Source organism: Marmota marmota, unplaced genomic scaffold (assembly GCF_001458135.2).
Source record: "Marmota marmota marmota unplaced genomic scaffold, marMar, whole genome shotgun sequence".
Lineage (NCBI taxonomy): Eukaryota > Metazoa > Chordata > Mammalia > Rodentia > Sciuridae > Marmota > Marmota marmota.
In genome coordinates, this window is record NW_026000241.1 from 15,099,514 (window position 1) to 15,118,493 (window position 18,980).

At 53.3% G+C, this 18,980-nt stretch overlaps 1 protein-coding gene across 6 annotated transcripts in view; it reads left to right on the forward strand.

Moving 5' to 3' along the window:
• Positions 1 to 205: 205 nt before the first annotated feature.
• Positions 206 to 18,980, forward strand: part of Scn5a (sodium voltage-gated channel alpha subunit 5) — a 97,934-nt gene continuing 79,159 nt past the window's right edge. For all 6 annotated transcript variants that reach the window (XM_015489476.2, XM_048794931.1, XM_048794933.1 and 3 more), the window contains exons 1-2: positions 206 to 324; positions 17,227 to 17,551. In XM_015489476.2, the coding sequence (XP_015344962.1) occupies positions 17,279 to 17,551 (273 nt within the window). In that variant the 5' untranslated portion in view covers positions 206 to 324; positions 17,227 to 17,278. The remainder of the gene's footprint in view (positions 325 to 17,226; positions 17,552 to 18,980) is intronic.

The window sequence follows — 18,980 nt, forward strand, 5'->3', positions numbered from 1 at the left end:
CCAGGTCAGTGTGCGTAAGCCAGCGTGTGTCTGTGTGTCTGTCCGGTGCCCGCGTGGGCGGCTGTCTATGGCAGGGCGTCCCCGGGTCAGCGTGGGGGTGTGCGCCCCGGCGAGTGCCGGCGTGTACACCCTCCTAGCGGGCGGAGCGCCACGTGCGGAGCCCCGGGCGCGTCGCTCTGGGGCGGAGCCAGCCCGGGGCCCCAANGGGACTCCGGCGCCCCCGGGGCCGCTGCGGCTGAGCCCAGCTGGCCCCAAGCCCGTGCCGAGCCGAGTCCGCGCCGAGCCGCAGCCGCCCACCGCGGGGCCGGGCCGGGGGACCAGCAGGTGAGCGAGCGCCCCGGCTCCTGGCAGCCTGGCGGGCCGGAGCCCCCTGCGCCTGCCGCCGCCCAACTTTCCTCCCCGAGGGCCGGAGCTCCAGCCTCTGCGCGTCCCCTCCCCTGCCCAGGGTCCGGCTGGTCGCTCCCTCCCCGATCGGTGCTCCTGAGAGTGGAAACCGGGAAGAAGGGGCACAGGTCGCCCTGGCTGGAGGGGATCCCCCGGGGGCGTCTCTGATAGCCGGGTGCCTCCTTCCCCTTCCCTTTCCTTCCGGGTTTCCCTGTGCGCTGTCGAGGGCCGGGGGAGGGGGAGCTCCGGCCCGGCTTCCCGGCCATCCCTGGCGCAGGCTCGGGGACAGTCTAGGTTTGTGACCCGGATTCCCGAGGCCGGAGACCCCAAGGTCAGAGCGGCGATGAGGCGCGCAATGAATGTGTTTCCAGAGAGCGGGGGTGAGGGGGCTGACAGGATAGTACTGGGGATGGGGGGGAGAAGGCCAAGCACCCTCTTTCCTTGGGCCCAGGGGATCCGTCCGCTGGGGCTATTCTCTCTGTTGGACGAGATCTCTGAGCGTCTTGAAAGGAGATCTCAGTGAGCGCTAATGGGAGAGAGATCTACGTGTGTGCCCCATCTCTGGGCGCTTGGACCACGAAGAGATCTCGGCACCCTCTGACACCCCAAAGTACCCGCATCGCTGTTATCTGATCTCTGCCCTGCGAAAGCAAAGAGATTTCTGGGTGCTGAGATTCGGGAGAGTTCTCTGCCCTCCTAGCTCTGACCCGGACAGATTGACGCTCCCTGACAGGAGGCGGCTCTTGACCTCTGTGCTATTTGATCCTCTTTGGTGGCCCCCTGGGAGAAAGTGGAGGTGCCTAGCCTTGTCTGAGGGGCCAAGGTCTGGTGGGGGCAGAGGTGGGGGTAGGGGTGGCGGCGGCGGTCGTGGTGGTGATGGGGGCAAGGCTGGGGCCAAGGCCTGGCTGTAGGCCTGCCTTGCAGACACCTGTTGGAGGGCAGCGCACAGGCACAGCAGCCGCCATTGCAGAACTCACTCTTCCCTTTCCTGCCTTGAGCCTGGTTGGGCCATGGTATCCTGTTGGGGTCCTGGGATGGCTTTCCGTTCCCCAACTGTTTGCTTACCCCTGAGACTCCAAGCACCTCTCCCGGTGAGCAAGACAGAACCATCCAGACAGACACACCTCATGACCCCCACTATGCCACATCACCACAGCCCTCTCCCAAGTTCCCACCAGGCCTCAGGACCTAGAGGGACCCTGAGCAGCAGAGGTCCAGACTAAGAAGAGTCAGGATCCTTGATTCTGCCCTCCACTCCCATCTCCTTGACCTCATCTCCTCCCAGTGAGAATTAGGCAGGTGTGCATGAGTGGTGGTAATGAGTGGCAAGGTGGAATTAGGATGAGACAGGCTGCTGTCCCAAGAGCACACAGCAGGGGCGGGGTGGAGGGGGTCTAGGGACAGACAGGGTGTGGAGCAGAGATTCATTGCTAGAATGGACAAAGTGCTGAAAAGAGCTTTTTAAAACTTTTCATCGAACCCTATCACCACCACCATATTGTGAAAGTGGGGAAATCAAAACCCTGAGGGAGTCAAGGACTTATCCAAGGTCACAGAGAAAGCATTAGATTGGGGCACCACTCAGGGTGAAGATCCCTTGAAGTCCATTTCCCGGGGGCCAAATGGGCCTAGAACTAACCAATGAGGATCTGAGGAGAGAAAGAACTGGCCCCAAGGTGCCAAGAACCACATTCAGCCCAGTGTGGCATGGGCAGCTGATGCACTCCAGGGCGCCCAGCCTGGCGTTGGGTGGTGATCAAAGCTACTCTGGAAAAATTCCAGGATTGACTCATTCAGCCTGAAGAACAAGTTTGAAGGAATGGTGGGAAGCACCAGAGACAGCTGGGAATGGAGGAGCAGGGGAGGCTGGTACCCAGGCAATCCAAAGAGCAGGGAGTCCTGAGGGCAGCCTAGGACAGTGATAAATAGCAGTTTCGATTTCACAGGGACTAGTTCCTGTTGATCCTTGGGAAGGTTGCTTGAAGGATTTGCAATGATAAAAGTATGTCCCCAGAGCCCACTCAAAGGAGGGGTGATTACCTTTGTTAGAAAGGTGATTACCTTTCTAACAAAAATAAACCTTCCAAGCATGGTCTGGTGGTGCACACCAGTAATCCCAGCCACTTGGGAGGCTGAGGCAGAAGGATTACAAGTTCAAGACCAGTCTCAGCAACTTATCGAGGTCCTAATCAACTTTGCAAGATCCTATCTCAAAAAAGAAAAAAAATAATAACTTTCCACCTGGGTTTTGAAGGGTGAATAGGAGTTTTAAGGCGAGACCAGCACACTTTAGCCATCATAGCCAGTATGTACAAAAGTACTGAGATGTGAAACAGCACAGTTATTAGTTGAGTGATCTGCTGGGTCCTCTGGTGTGAGGGAGAAAAGAGCAAAGTAGAAGCCAAGATCACCATCACAGGGACCCTTATGAGCTATGTTCAAGAATTGGGAATTTATCCTCAGTAATGGTACTAAAAGTAGTAACATTGACTGAGCGCTTTCTCTGGGTCAGGGATGCGCTGCACACTTTACAAGGCTCATCCACTGAATCTCCTGTGCATAAACCCTGGTAGCCAGGACAATAATAATGGCCATTTTGCAGAAGGTGAAACTGGAGGCCCAGAACTTGCTCACTGTCACACATCTACCAAGTGGCAGACCTTGGGTTTGAGCCCCGGTGTCAATGTATCTGCTCTGCAATATGCCAACCTCTCCAGGGCGGAACATAGGTGCCAACCAGAGTCTTTCAGTTGAAGGAGAGGTGACAGGCAAGTTAGCACAGGTGACAGAGCCATCTTCCTTCTCCACTAAGGAATATGATCTCTGCCATCCCTGACTTTGGCGGTTCACCCAGTGAGGTGTACTGTCCCCATATCACCCTGTGAGGCGGGATGGGCAAATGAAATCTGGGTTGACAAACTTGATGAAGAGCAAAGGAAAACTGACCTCTCAGGCTCTGCTTTGAACCTGTCGTACTTCTTGGGAGAGATATTAACATCCAGCAGGGAGTTGGAGGGAAGGATCCAAGAAGGAATTGTGTTCCAGAAGGAGATCTGGGCTGGAGGTAGGAACTTGGAGCGGCCAGCAGAGGCTGGTCATTGGAGCCACAGTGGTGAATTAGATTGCCCAGGGAGAGTGCTTGATTCTCAGTCCTGGTGACATTCACCACACTTGGAAAGCTGTATATAACAGTACTTGTGCTCAGGCTGTTCCCCCAAGCATGCCAGTTCATCTGGTTCTGGAGTGGAGCTTGGGGGCATCCGTAGCTTGAAAGCATCCAAGTGGTTCCAATGGGGTATAGAGAGTGAGAGGAAGGAGAGTGGGGTCAAGAGCCCAGAAGCACTTCAACAATGGAGGCAGAAGTGGGCAGAGGCCGGAAGGAGCAACCAGAGTGGCAGCAGGAAAACCAGGAGTCCCCTGACCTTTCTACCGAGAGGCTTCAGAAAATACCTTCTGGAGGCCAGGCATGGTGGTGGCACACCTGTAATCCCAGCAGCTTGGGAGGCTGAGGCAGGAGGGTCACAAGTTCAAAGCCAGCCTCGGCAACTTGGCAAGGCCCTAAGCAACTCAGCGAGACCCTGTTCTCTAAATAAAAAAATAAAAGGGGACAGGGAATATGGCTCAGTGGTAAAGCACCCCCTGGGTTCAATCCCCAATACCAACAAATAAATAAATTAAATATAATATTTTTTTTAAAAAACTGCCTCTGGGAAGTTCATGGATATATATATATATATATATATAAAAGTATAAGTGATTTAAAAAGAAGTTCCTATTAGGCTGAGCAACAGTGAAGGTGCTGTTGACCTTGGCAGGAGAAATTCCTCTCCCAGTGCCACAGAACGTGGTGCCCCTCACAGACAGTTCTGGTGAATGAATGAATTGGTGGGAAGGGAAGCCAGATGGAGCAGGTTGAGGAGTGAGAAGGAGGTGGAGACAGCATGTGTAGACAGCACTTTCAAGGGGCTTGATGGTTGAAGAGGGAGGAGAAAGATAGAGGGGAGCTGGCCAGAGGTGGGGTCCAGGGAGAGCCTGATGTGGACACTCTAGCAGGTGTGTTCTGCAGCCCACCCGTGGGCAGGCACTCATGGGGAAAAGCCTTTCCCCCAGAGTGAGGGGCCGGATGTCTGCAGCTTAAAACTGCGCACAATGGGTATACAGTTGTCCTTGTTTATTCGTGGAGCCAGTCAGGAAGGCCCAGGTTAAGTGTCTCTTCCTGTGTGGTGGGGCTAGGCAGGGGAGCAGTCCTTGCTCTGGTAAGAGAAGGGTATTCCAGAAAACTGTATTCAGAGACAAGGACACATGATGGGGTTGTCTAGGGCAGGTATCCAGGGTGACAAAACTGGGAATGGAAGAGCTGGGGTAAAAGTCCTGTGGCTGAACCTCAAAGGAGGCAGAGGGAAGAGAAGGCCAGTGAGCTGCCTGTGGGCAGAGGCTGGGCAGCCAGGGGGCAGATCAGCTTACCAGGATAGCAGAGGTGGCAGAGTGAGCCTGGGTTGGATGCCCCTGCCTCCTTGTAGCCCAGGATGGCCTAACCTAGAGTTCAGCCTGGGGTGGTGAGGGAGAGCCTGGAGAGGACATTCAACACCTACTTTGTGCCATGGAAGATTCTAGAAGGTATCCCAAACGGATAAAATAACTGCTCTCATGAGGTTTATTGCATGTTAGTAGAGACAGACTGGATATCACTAAACAAATAAGTACAGAAGATGATTTTGGTGAGTGCTATCAAGGAAATGAAACAGGGGTTGGAGACAATAGGACTGGCTAACCAGGAAATGCCTCTTGAAGTAGGAAACTGATCTGAGACCTGAATCACAAGAAGGAACCAATACTTAAGAGATCTGGGAAAAGAATTTTGAAGAGGAAACTGCCCGTGCAAAGGCCCTGAGGCAGGAACCAGCTAGTGGGCTGGCGGCTGTGGCAGGAGCAGAGGAGATGGGGTGGAGATGAAGAGGTGCTGTGCCTCACTCCTAACCCCCACCCTCTCAGTGGACTGCCCCTTCGGCTACACACAGCTTACACCACTCTCCTCCCTGGCAGCAGTTCCTGGGAATGAGTCTATTTTTAGACACAACTCTCCTCTCCGTGGGCCTAGAACATACCGTGTCTTTTTAAGATGATCAATATGGAATGGCACTATTTATAGAGACCCCACATCAATTCCTGAGGCCTGGGACCCCCCAGATAGGGGAGGAAGTCCGGGGACCAGGCTTTGTGGGGACGGGCACCACAGCTGGCACAACCTTGGGGACATCTGACATAGATTCTTTACAACTTGTGTCACCTTCTCTGCTGGGTCTGCCCTCACCCCTTCCCTGCAGAGTCACCTCTGTGGGCGGGGGGGAGCCAGGTACCAAAGCCTCCTCCAACCATTTCATTTCCTGAAGGAGGATGATATACCCCGTCCCCCCCCCAAAAAAAAATGTAGTTGTGACTGTTAGAGCCACAGTCTGATGTGACAGTTTGTCAGCCTCTTTTGTTCAGTCCCCTCTCTTCCTTCATCTCTGGAGGGGCAGACAAGGATCCCGAGGACCCACAGGTCCTCCCAGGTTTAACCCCGTGGGCCAGAAAGCGATCTGCCCAGGACAGGCAGAATGCAAGGTCGCGCGGTTAGGGGCTTGGGCTCCCCAGTGGGAGTCTGTGGGGTTCAGAGCAGCCTGGAAGGCCTCCTGGAGGAGGTGCGATTGGAGCCCAGCTGTGGAGGAGGCACGAGATTTGGAAAGGGATCGGATGGTGTCTCTGAGGCTGTTGTCTGGAGAGAATGTTTATGATCTGAGGCTGGAGGAGTTCTCTCGCTCCTCTTCAGTTTCTTCTGATTAAATCTCCCAGGGAGGCAGTGGAAAGTCGAGGCCCCACAGGAGTATTAGCAGAGGGGAAGGATGGAGGCGTCGGTGTGCATCCCGGCAGGTCCCTCACCCTCCCGGAGATCCTCTGTCCTCGGTCATCGCGCGGACTTGCAGGCTTTTGCTGCTGGCCTTACACCCCTGGGAGGCTGAGGGCCGGTGCCGCCCACCTCCTAGGCTCAAGGTCACCCGGGGATGCGGGGGGCGGAGCTCAGCCCAGGGCCACGCCCTTTGCCCAGGGAGCCTGAGCTTTCTGGGAATGGATTTTGAACAGTGGAAAGGGCCTTTCTGGCGGGTTATTGATTCCTCGAAGGGAAGGCCTGATGAAGGAAGGGGCTGGCTCAGAGGCAGGTTTCAAAGAGATGGCAGGGCAGGAGAGGTAATCTGACTTCAGACACCAAATCCACTCTCAGGCTACATTAGCCATCCCCCACACCTGGGGCCGGACTGGGACGTGCCAGGATGATCTAAGGGGTGGATCAGACCATGGGAGGGACCAGCCCAGCCAATCAATACTGCCTGCCTGCCCAACCATCAAAGTCCCAGCCTCCTCCTCAACCCAGGCCAAAAGCAGGAAGGGGACCCAGACAGACGAGCCCCTCCGAGCAGAGGTGGCTGCTCAGCTCTGCTGCTCCTGAGTTCATTCCCTGCTGGGCCAGGGCCCCACCCAGGGGACACCAGCTGGGGTGGGGTGGGGGATGCAGGGAGGCTAAGGGACAAAGGCCTGACCACCGAAGTAGAGCTCATCGGAAGATGCACAGGCTCTCAGCCGCAGGCCGATTGCAGCGCCAGCCCCGCCGCCTTGCTGGGTCGGATTCAGCACAGACTGCCAGTTAAATAAAGCCACAGCGAGTTGCCAACAGAACTGGAAACCCAGGGAAAGCCCCCACTCACTGGCTGAGCCCGGGTGCCTATTAGAGGTATAATTGCTGCACTTCCGTTTCAAGAACTGTCTGAGGGAAGGAGAGGGGGGAAAAAAACACTCCCTATGAATCCTTGGGGGCCTACCGTCCTCAGAGATAACTGGACTTTGGGCCTCTTCCGGTCCTCGCTTTTTTTTTTTGATCCAATTAAGAACTTGTCCCCAGAAGAATTCCTTGTGCTCACATTGCATTGCACAGGTATCTTAGCTGGCACTCGCCAAAAAGAAAAAAAAAAATTGTCAAAAACATTATGTGAAGCAAAAGCAACCTGACACAAAAGAGCCCATATGCGTGAAGTTCTAGAACAGGCAAAACTAGTCTGTGGTGCTAGAAATCAGAGCAGGTGTCGGAAAGGGACAGAAGGGGACTTTTAGAGTAAGGGGAGTGTTTACTATCTTAATTGTGGTGGCAGTTAACAGGTATATGTATTCGTCGAAACTCATCCAACTATGTCTAAACTGTGCATTTTCTTGCATTTAAGTTAGACCTTAATTTAAAGCAGTGTTAAGGAAAAGGGGTTGCATATGGAGTTATACTGTGTTGTGGACATTTTTGTGGCAGAGATTTAGTGTCTTGGATTGACTTATCTCCCTCCGGGAGTTGAAAGACCCCAGAGGGTAGACCTCCCAGTTTCCTCTGGGGGTGTGTGTCTTATCTCCCTCAGTGCACACAGTAGGTGCCTCATAAATGCCTCTGTTGCCATGGCGTCCATGCAGTTCCCCAATGAAGGCCTTTTTTCAGCTCAGGAATAAAGAAAAATGAGTTGGGAGGAACTGGGCTAGAGAGAGGATGCTGATTTGCAGTCTCATGGGCACCAGTGTGCAAGAGTGTTCCATGGGGCCTCTCTCCGGTGGGCACCATTCTGCCCTGATTATGTGTGCTGTGTAAGAGTACACACCTGGTTTGGGGGATCTAGGGTGAAAGTGCCCCTGGGTGGCTGGGCTGCCCCTCCCCCGCCCCGTCACTGTGGTTTCAGCCAGTTAGATCCTCCAGGTTTCCATCCTGGACCCTCTGGGTCTGGCAATGATGGGTCCTGGCCACAAATGGGGTGCCATTCAGTGTACTATAGATCCCCGCGGCTGACTGGGAAGACCAGGACCTGGAGGAAGAGGGGGCGGTGTGCCCTGTGGAGGGGTTTCCTGACTACTTGGGGAGTTTGCAGTCCCCTGACCTGGCACACCCAGACACTGTTGGATGTGGTGAATGTGCTGCTATCAAGCCCTGACCCTTGACCCCCATTCTTGCTGTGGGGAAGGGGTGAGGAGGGAAAAGTGGGGCCAGCAGCATTTTAGGAGCACTCAAACCAGTCTGTCCTTTTGAAGTGGACTAAATGCAGGGCTGGGGCTGACAGTGCCAGTTTTCTCCTCAGCTTCCACCCCTCAAGGGGCCTCTGATCTCCAAGACCCCCCTGTTCATCCCTGTAGGGGAATCACTTGGCAGGGCGAAAATGGGCGGGGTTTTCCTGTCTGCTGAATTAGCCAGGGCTTCCCAGAGTGTTGGAATAAATGAGGGGATGCAAATGTGTGTAAATGAGGGCATCCCCAGCTTCTGGGGTGGGCGTGTTCGCCTGGGAGAGGGATGGGGGTGATTCTGCAGGACTTCCCAAGATTGCTGGAGGCTGGATGGGGACCACGGAAGGAAAGCCCCCTTAGACGGCCCCAGCTCCTCAGGGCAGGCTCCAGACTGCACAGGGTTAATGCTTGTGCAGTCTCAAAGGAATAGAGCCTTCAGGGAGCCAGTTAGCTGAGGCCCTTGTGCAAGGATGTGTCAATGTGCCTTTGATCTGGGAGCAAGGACCTGAATACACAGGCCACGAGCACCAGCTGGCACCCCCACGGAGTCTTTGTCCAAGCTGTTACCCCGGAGAGGAGAGCAGGACGTGCAGATAATTGCCTGGGCAGGAAGGATGGTCTGAACACACTGTCGACCCCTCCCCCTTCCACTGCACCACCCCAACCTGTGGCTTGAGCCTCCATAGCCACCCATGGCCACTGCCAGAAACCAGGGTGGCACTTCCTGGTCTGCCTGGACAACTCTCCTTCGACCCATCTCCACCCCTCCGACATCCCCACCCCCACCTCCTCCCCAGAGGCCAGCCTGAGGCATGGCTCCAGAGCAGGTGGCTTTCTATACTGGTTTAAGGTCTGGTAGCCCAAACGCTACATCAGTGGCTTCCAACAGGAATATAACATGAGCCACAAATGCAAGTCACACATGTAATTTTAGATTTTCCTAGCAGCCACATTTAGAAAAGTAAAAAGAAACAGGTGAAATCAATTTGAACATGCTTGATTTAATCCAGTATATTATCAAGTTCAATGGTAGCTTTTTTTTAACTTGTAATCAATATTAAAAATTATTAATGAGCTGGGCGTGGTAGCACACGCCTGTAATCCCAGCAGCTCCAGAGGCTGAAGCAGGAGGATTGCAAGTTCAAAGCCAGCCTCAACAATTTAGCGAGGCCCTAAGCAACTCAGCAAGACCCTGTCTCAAAATAAAAAGTAAAAAAACCAAGGACTGGCAATGTGACTCAGTGTTGAAGTACCCCTGGATTTAATCCCTCATACAAGAAAAAAATATATTAATGAATTAGTTGGTATTCTTTGTCTCCTACTAAACCTTCACAATTAGTATGGGTTCCCAGCAGCACGTCTCTGTCATGCTAGCCATGTTCCAATTGCTTGGTAGCCATACACAGTGAGTGGCTACCCTGTTGGACAGTGTCAGAGCTGGAGAGAAAACTGCTAGGGAATCTTTTCTTTCAGGAAAACTGCTGATTCTGGGCATGGGCAGAAATCGGCCAGGTCTCCCTGGGAGCATCTGCCCAGGCGTGGACATGGGCCAGGCCAGCCTCCGCTGAGGCCAGTAGCTGACTCTTAGTCTTGGAGTGTGTGTGTGAGTGTGTGTGTGTAGGGGGCGGGGAGGGGGTGTCCCAGACCTGCTCAGTCCAAACTGGTGGCCACAAGTAAGCCACACCCTTTCCTCCCAGTTCTGTGCCCTCTGAAGTACAGGCAATGTCGTGCAATAGTTAGACTTCAAACAGACTGAGAGACTGACTTACTCTAAGCATCAGATTTCCCATCTGTAAAAGGAGGATAATGAACACAACCCCCTTCCTAAGATTTTTGTGAGGATGAAATAAAGTAATCCACAACAGTGCTTTGTGCCATGCTGGGCTCATAATGAACATGGGACACTGTTGGGATAGCCCTTTGTCAGTGCTTACTCCAGCTCAGAGTTGGGGAAACTGAGGACCAGAAAGGAGATCAGGGTCACAGTGTGGGTTTGCGTTCATTCCTTCATCCATCAGGCTCTTACAGGCACCTCACTAGGTTGGGCTCCCTTTAGGGGCTCAGTACAAACCCCAAAGGGGGAAAGTATATGTGGAAGCAAACTCCATATGCCATAAAATGCATATGGGAATTCAAGTGTGTCAGGAGCACCGAGAGGAGAAGAGCCAGCCAGGCAGGGAGGGCTGGTGAGGAAGGGAGGCCCTCTGAGCTGGATCTCGTATGAGAATAATAATAGAGCTCTGTGCCACATAACAGTGTCAACAACGGACTACATAAACAGCGGTGGTCCCAGGATTTTGTAATGAAGCTGAAAAATAGCTGTCACCTAGTGGTGTCATAGCCACCGTTGTATTAGCAGTTCCTGGCCTTGAGTGTGCAGAGAGGCTGGAGTGTGCGTACCGGCTGCACCGCCAGGCACATAGAGCACAGCACATATAACTATGTGTAGAGCGTGATACTTGACAACAAAGGGTCACCTTACTGATTTATGTATTTACCATATTTTTATCATTATTTTAGAGTGAACGCTTACTTATAAAATAAAGTTTACCATATAACAGTAGGCCGTGTTATGCCGTACAGATAGATCATGTTTATTTCCTTTCTCTATTGTATCAAGAGGCCATGTTGAGTTCAGTGGCTGAAGGTGTAGCTCAGTGGTATAGCGTGTGCATTAGCATGTTGTGAGGCCCTAGGTTCCATCCCAGCACCAAAGTAAGGGCAGAGGGGAGAGGCTATGTATAATCATTGATAGTCACCATCTAGGTTTGTGTAAATATAGTCTATGGTGTTCACACAATGACGGAAGTGCCTAATGATGCTTTTCTCAGAACCTATCTTCATTGTTAAGTGACACATGATCGTAATGACAGCCGTAACCACCATGATAATAGCAACCGATATATTCAGTGAATATGCGCTGTGTGCCAAGGTTGGGAAAATATCAATACACTTCTGCCTCACAACAGTCCCGGGAAGTGGGTACTATTAGAAACCCCACTTTGCCAATGGGAAAACTAAGCTGGAGAAAATCAATTCCCCAGCCCGAGAATACAGGCAATTAAGGAGCCAGGGCCCAAGTTCATATAGGCAAACTAGCTTCCAAGACACAGCCCTAACCACTTCCTCCTCCCACATAAGGACAGGAAATCTTCAAGAGAGGGAAGTGGGGAGGCCAGAAGGGGAGGCAGAGACAGATACAGGGGCAGGTTCTCTGGCCCAGGTGTCTTCTCATTGCCATTCTCCGAAAGTATGTGTGGAATCTCTGGGGACTTCATTTCCTCATCACCACCTGTTGATTTGGAATCTGTCACCTTGAGAAGAAAAGTATTCTATGAAATCACGCGTAGGAACTTATACACAGATGCTGAGTAAATGTTCCCCTCAACCATTTAGTTAATCCAATGAGCCCGAGTTGAGGTGTTCATTAGCATGTTCTCCTCAAATAAGACAGGAAGTTGCCTGATGTGTGCAAGGGCTACAGATCTTCATGGGATTTCAGGCACTGAGGCCCCAGAGTGAGGAAGGTCCCTAGTTCTCATGTCAGCACTTGGGATCTTGTGGATGACTTGTCAGACTTCCTTCAACCCCATCCTCCTGTTCCTGGTGTAGTCAGTCTAGAAGTGCCTGTCTTCCCAGTGTGTCCCATCAACCTGAGCAGAGGACAGGACCCTGTGCTCACATATGGCATGTGACCAGGGTGTACCCAGGAAACCACTGGTGCCCTGGCCTCCAGCTTGGGTGGTTCGGTACCTGCTCTGGGGTTACCCACACCCTCTCCCTGAACCTCTTCTTTAGGAGCACAGGAAGGCAGAAGAGAAGTGCCCCAGAATGAGGCAAAGTGGTCCTGAGGCAGATGGGATTGTGGGCCCCGGCTGGTAGGTGCCCCAGTCCAAGGTCACCAGACTGCCAGGCAGGAGAGAGGAGCCCAGAGTAGAGGAAGCTAGCAGAGATTTCCTAGGAAGCCCGGGAGCCACTTCCACAGCGCTTTGCATAAATTTACATGGCAAAGAATATTCTTTGCATGCTGGGTTCCAGAGGCTCTGATTCCAAGGCGACCAAAATGCCAGACATGACTCAGGACGCTGGTGTGTGCCTGTCTTGGGGATCTGGGTTTGAAGTGGGCAGGGAGAGGCTGCAAGGAGCTAGAAGACCAGAGCTTGTTCCCAACCATCTTGGTTTGCCCAGAACTGAGAGGTATCCTGGGATGCAGGTATTTTAAGTACTAAAACTGGCAAAGTCCCAGGCAAATCTGGACAAGTTAATCATCCAGCATCAGTCCCCCACCCCAGACAGTGCCCATGGCTGCACTCCAGGCTGCCAGGCTGATGTGTTCCATGTCACAGCCCTGTAAGCACCATCCATAGGTCACTAGCTGCATGCCCACCTCAGCAGGCTGATTGAGAAGACAGTTCAGGAGGCCAGTTCCTGCTGTAAACCGTGTTCTCCCCCCCCCCCACCACCCCCTGCCTCACACACTCCCAACAGCCATCTCTGTCTTGGTGGGAATCCTCATAATGCAATCCAAAGGTTAGAGGAGTTCCCCGCCCTGCCCTAAGAAGAGGTGAGGAGAAGACTAGACAGTGAAGACCGGAGTCATCTCCAGGGACTGTCAGGAAGGGCCAAAGCCTAGGTGTGGAGGAGGCAGAGGGACATGAGTGAGTTGACAGTCAGAGGTGTCTTGCAGCAGGTTAGGTAACAAAGAGCGGGAGATAACTGCAATCACACAGGGCACAGAAAGCGGGAATGTTGGAGTCACAGAGTGAGGTGGAAGGAAAAAGAAAGGTAGGGGTTACCAGGGGCATGGTTGGGTCCAGGCAGGGGTGAGAAGGCCTGGCCCAGGGCAGTGGCTTTGGGGATGGAAGTGACAATAATAGGTGGGACTGGAGGACTTGGGGTCAGAATCAGAAGAAAGGGTGTCAAGAGGAACCAGTTTGAAAAGGAGGATTCACTAATTTTCCAGAGCCAGTGGGACCTAGAGAAAGATGTGCCCAGTAACCAGAGGCAGATGAACATGGGGATAGTGAGGCTGAAAGGACTGGGGAAACTTGCCCAAGCAGAGTGGTCAGATGGAAGCGCTGTCCCATCCTAGAGAGCAACTGTGGAGCTGGTGCAGAGGGAGAAGCTGGCGTGGGCCAGGGGAGCAGCAGGCAGTGCTGGCATCTAGGGGGAGGGTGGCTGTGGTCTTGGAGTCCAATGACCACTGCAGCCTCCCCATTGTGGACCCTTCCTAATCAGCAGGTCTGACCTCCCAGCCTAAGGGGTGTGGCTGAGCATCCTCTGGCGGCCTGGGCCCTTCTCACCCTGACATCACTGGAAACCTTGCAGCAGTGGGGCTCAGCCAGGCGTGGCCAAAGCAGGGCGTGGGCCCGGGGCTGCTGAAGGAAGAACAGGGCCGGAGCCAGGTGCAGGGAACAGGAGAACAAGGCGGAAATGGATCCTGCCACCCACCAGGAGCAGCCAGGGACAAAGAAGGCTCTTGGCAGGTTTACTTTGGAACCTGAAGCTGCCTGGCTGCTGGGGAGCTGGGAACTTCATCTGGAATCTGGTTTCAGCTGCTTTCCCGGGAGGCCCACACCCCTCCCGGGCCAGGGCCCTGAGAGTGTGGATGCTGAGCAGGAGGCCAGCTGAGACAGACCCTTCTTGGGACCCAGGACCCCATTGTCAGGGCTTCCAGTGAAGGGGAACTAAAAAGGGTGAGATAGTGCTTGGGCATGTGAACCTACACACCCCCCCCATAACCTCTGCGCATCCTCCAAGACCTGGTGCCTGCCTCTACCTCTCCCACTGGGGTAATGCAAGCCTCAGAATGGAATTTGTCAGACCCAAGGGGGCGCGGGCTGGGGCCCTCAGGCTAGACTTTCTCCTGGGAGAGCCTTCAGTGCCGTTCTCCAGGGTGGCCGAAAGAAAGGCAGAGGGGGTGGCGGGGTGGTGACAACATCAGAGAATCCCAGGAATGACTTGAGGGTCTCCTCATTCACCTTCCTCAATACACAGATAAGGAAAGTGTGGTGTAGAGGAGGGGACCCAAGGGTCAGCCATTCAGCAGGGACTACTGCAGGTGGGTGAAGCTCAGCTCAGAATCACATTTTTCAAGTCAATAAAATACACAGCATAAAATACACAGGAAACCAATTGTATTGAATGCAACTATCAGAACACTTGAAAACCAATCTTTGTTAATGTGTGTGCTGCTTTATTAATGTCTTAAATAAGATCGAGTTGCTGGTGTAAGTACTATGATTTTAAAGTAGCGGTGAATAATCTTTGATATACGAGCAGCCACTGTGATGGCTCAGAGGAAGCTGCAGTTTCTTTTGGTCACAGATACTGCTAACCCTCTGTTCCGTCGCCTGTGTTCATAAATGAAAGAAATTTGAGTTGAAGGTGAATGAGACGGGGATGTGATTTCTCTCCAGAATCCTTTCCCCATCCCTCCAAGGAATCTGTTACGAACCCCTGAACTACGGAGTCGGGCAAAATTCATCCATACCCTTAGCAGTCAGGAGAGTGGTTGGTTACCCTTGTTGAAGGAGGGTAGTTAGTAACTGGAATGGGACCCAGGAGGGAGGGAGTGGGAACCATTTCTTTCTTTGTCAGGGTTCTGGTTACCAGGTGTGTTCAGTTTGTGGAAATTCATCCACCTGTACACTTAATGGGCACCTATCTGCATGGATCGTTTATTTCAATACAAATTACAAACACATCTTTGCTAGAACAGACGTATATGCAGGTGCAAGCTCCCTTCCCCTCTCCCCCTCTCTCTCCATACACACACACACACACACACATACAACTTTTGCACAGTAGCCTTGCACATCCCCAGGTGTATGTGTCTCCAGAACCCTTGCAGACACATGTACACAGATGGATACAGTCAGACAAAGAGCACTATTTTTAACAAATAATTCCAAGCTTAAGGGGTGGCTTCCCAATTTACAGAACTAGTGATTGCTCACAGTGGTGAGGGTTACCCTGCAAGGGGCTGCTGTCATCCAGTCTGTTGTTGTTGTTTTAATAAAAAGAATAGTGACCTTGTTGTTTTTGCAAGCTCATCATTAACAAAAAGAAGCAATGAAGAAAAGTTTAAAAAAAGTTTAAAATCACCCAAACTTCTCCCCAGCTGAGGAGAAAAAAGAGCCATATTTCCCATTTGGTGACAAGTGTTATAGAAGTCTCTGTGTTCACTCAGAGAAGGAAGGTAGACAGGGAAATGCTTTTATGAAGTGGAAACCCACTCCCTCACCTGCTATTTTTGACGGAGATGCTCCTTTAACTTCATGTGAATGAAACACAAAAAAGATGCAGAGGATGGGATGGCCCCTAAAAGCGTTGGTCCATGACTTCCGCCCTCCTGCCTCCCTCCACACATTCCAGGCTGCACTTCCCTGGGGACAGAGGCACCCTTCTGAGGCCAGGCTGTCTTGTGTTTGCTCCCTGTTTACCTGCCACTTGGCCAAGTGCCTGCAACCCATAGTGCTCAAGGCAGCCCCAGGTCCGGGCCCTTTTTCCGCTCTGTGCGGGCTGGATGCCCCAGCAGCTCATGGGGTCACTGGTGACATGCTTTGCAGGAGTAAGATCAGGGCAAAGCCTTTGGTTGACAGGAAGGGATTCTGTCCTGGCAGAGATCTCCAACAGGTGTCCATCCTGCCCTCTTGAGCTGGTGCCCAGCGTTCCCGGTCTGATGTGGTAATTAGCAGCACAGCCTCCTGGCTTGGTGTCACGGTCAGGAGCCCTCCTGACCACATCCTGTTTTGGTGGGGCAGTAGGGAATGCATTCTTCTGCCTTGCTGTCATTGGCAGAGTGCGTTCACACCAGGTTCTGGATCGTTTGAGGCCACCAGGGGCCACATTCTCCCGGTTTGACGTCACACGCGTGTGCTGGCTGGATGTCCTAGTGGATAGTGGTCACCGTTTTCTGGTTCTGCCGTCCCTTGGGATTGGCATTTATTCATCTGCTTGGGAGGAGGGGAGTAAGAAGCAGCCTGAGGAGCCCTCAGCACTTCCCATGTTTGGCAGCAGGTTCGTTTGGGAGGATGTAGCACCTTGGGGATTCCTTTGAGAGCTTCAGCAGGAGCTCTATCACAGCTGTGTATACCAGGCCGCCAACATCTGGATGAGAGCTCCCAGCTGTTTCTAAAAACCTACAGGATATTCCTGGGTTTCCTATGGCAAATGCAAAAGTCCCATCAGTTGATGCCCCAGGTGAGATCGGCCCACAATGCCCCACAAAGACATGTGATGCTGTGGGGGACCAGACACCATAGCCCTGAAGAGGAGAAGCAGGACTTGGTACCTTCTAATGCCTTAAATGTGTTCTTTGAGTCATTCCCCCATTTGTTCTGGGCCTGCTCTGCCAGGGATATTGGAGTAGAAAGATGACAGACCCCATCCCTGCCTCACAGAGTAACCTTCCTGAGCCCAGGGGTGTGGGCATCAGTGGTGGGAGTGTCTCCAATGAAGACAGCTAAGGGACCAAAGGGAGTGAGCCTTTCCTTCTGGGTTGCATGGGGCAGGATGACAGTGCTACGATGCTCACTTGCACCTAATCTTGTTAGGGTGGGACAGGGAAACTGACCTCCCTGCCAGTACCCCACAGGCTCTGGATTTTCCCACGCTAGTGTCAGCCAGGTTTGCATGTGCTGTGGTTGGTAGCCTGGGGTCTCCAGCCTCTTTGCAAGTCCGGTCCTTTGCTCCACCTGCACAGCCACCCCTCGCAGGTCTGGCCATCCTGCCTTCTGGCCCTGGCATCCCGTCAGGCCCATTATCTGTGTCTTTCAGCTTCCCCCAGGCAGCCTGAGGACAGCCTGTGCCCCAGAAGCAGGATGAGAAGATGGCAAACTTCCTGTTACCTCGGGGCACCAGCAGCTTCCGCAGGTTCACCCGGGAGTCCCTGGCGGCCATCGAGAAACGCATGGCGGAGAAGCAAGCCCGCGGCTCGGCCACCTCGCAGGAGAGCCGGGAGGGGCTGCCCGAGGAAGAGGCTCCTCGGCCCCAGCTGGACCTGCAGGCCTCCAAAAAGTTGCCAGATCTCTATGGCAACCCACCCCGAGAGCTCATTGGGGAGCCCCTGGAGGACCTGGACCCCTTCTATAGCACCCAAAAGGTGACTCCCACCTTCCCCACCCCCTTCCCTTCCAGGCACTTCCCTGCAGTACAGCAGAAGAGAGAGGGCCTTCCCTCCATAAGGACTGTGTGGGGGGCAAGCTCCCCTGGGCTTTGGGGTAATGACTCACTGTCAATCTATATTCCAATCACCTCAGTTTTGGAGTTCTAAAATAAAAGACAGGAATTATGCAGTCCAAGCTGCTGGTCTGGTGCTATGAAGCAAAGATAGAGCAGCTTCTGTTGACATCTTGCCTTCTGGCGGAAGCTTCCTTGGAGAATGACCTGTGGCTGGGTGTTCACCTCCCTCCTTGGGACTCCATGGAGTCCTCCCCATCAGGAGGTGTGCACGTGAATTGGAACCAGTGTCCTGCCCTGGATCCAGTGTGGGCACAACATATGGCCACCTCTCCTAACTAGGGACAGTGCACAGCCCCCACGCCCCACCCCTCAGGCAGCACGAACTAACCAGGCATGGGAGAGTCCCATAGGCAGGGCCATAGCAGCAGCCCCTGAGCCTTGTGGACCTGCAGAGGGGCCATGAAGACCACTGGAAGATCTCAGGGGTGGAGGGAGAAAGGATAGTGATTGCTGGGGGTGTAGTATGGTGGGGTAGTTGTTCTGCCCTTGTCCCTCCTGGGTGTAGGGAGAGGAAGCAGCTTTTGTCCATTAGGGCAGGTGACTCCAGCTTCCACCCAGGAGCTAAATTCCAGTCCAGATCTCCTGCCCTGCACTGCCCTAGCCTTCTCTGTGAGGACCATGTGCGCCACCTTGCACCCAGCCACAGACCACAGACACACAGGATTCCTTAGAGGCTTAGACTCCCACCTGCTGCCCACGCTTCCAGGCCTCACTCTTAGAGGGAAGTGGGTTGGGACCTGGGGAGGACCTTTCCCCAGAAAGTACCAAGGACAATGGCAGGTGCTCACATTTTCTGCAGCCAGCCTTAGGCTAAGGAGGCACTTGAGGGGCAGACAGGGCAAGTGTGGTCAGTGTGCCCGTGTGTGAGCACCTGGCAGGTGTGAGCACACATGCCTATGTCACCGAGTGCCGAGTGTATGCAATGGTGGTTTGAGACTGTTTAAAAGCCTGAGGGTATGTGCACGTGGATGTATATGTGAGTGGATACGCGTGTGAAGGGAGTCCCTTCCCCCAGTCTATATAAACAGGAGGAAAAGGAAACCTTGACCCGGGTCCTGCTCCCAGGCAGGACCAGATAAACTTCCCCTTGGTTCAAGTGACTGAAGTGGGGTGAAGGTTGGGGGATGGGCCTAGCTGGGGTCAGAGTTATTAGGCTGGAAGGTGGGTGAGAGCTGAAAGTAAGAACTGGGTTGGGGTTGGGCCACAGCGGGCCGTGAGTCAAGGTTACGATGGGCAGATGGATGGTGATTAGGTTGGAGTTAGCTGGGGCAGGCAGGAGTCACTGCAGG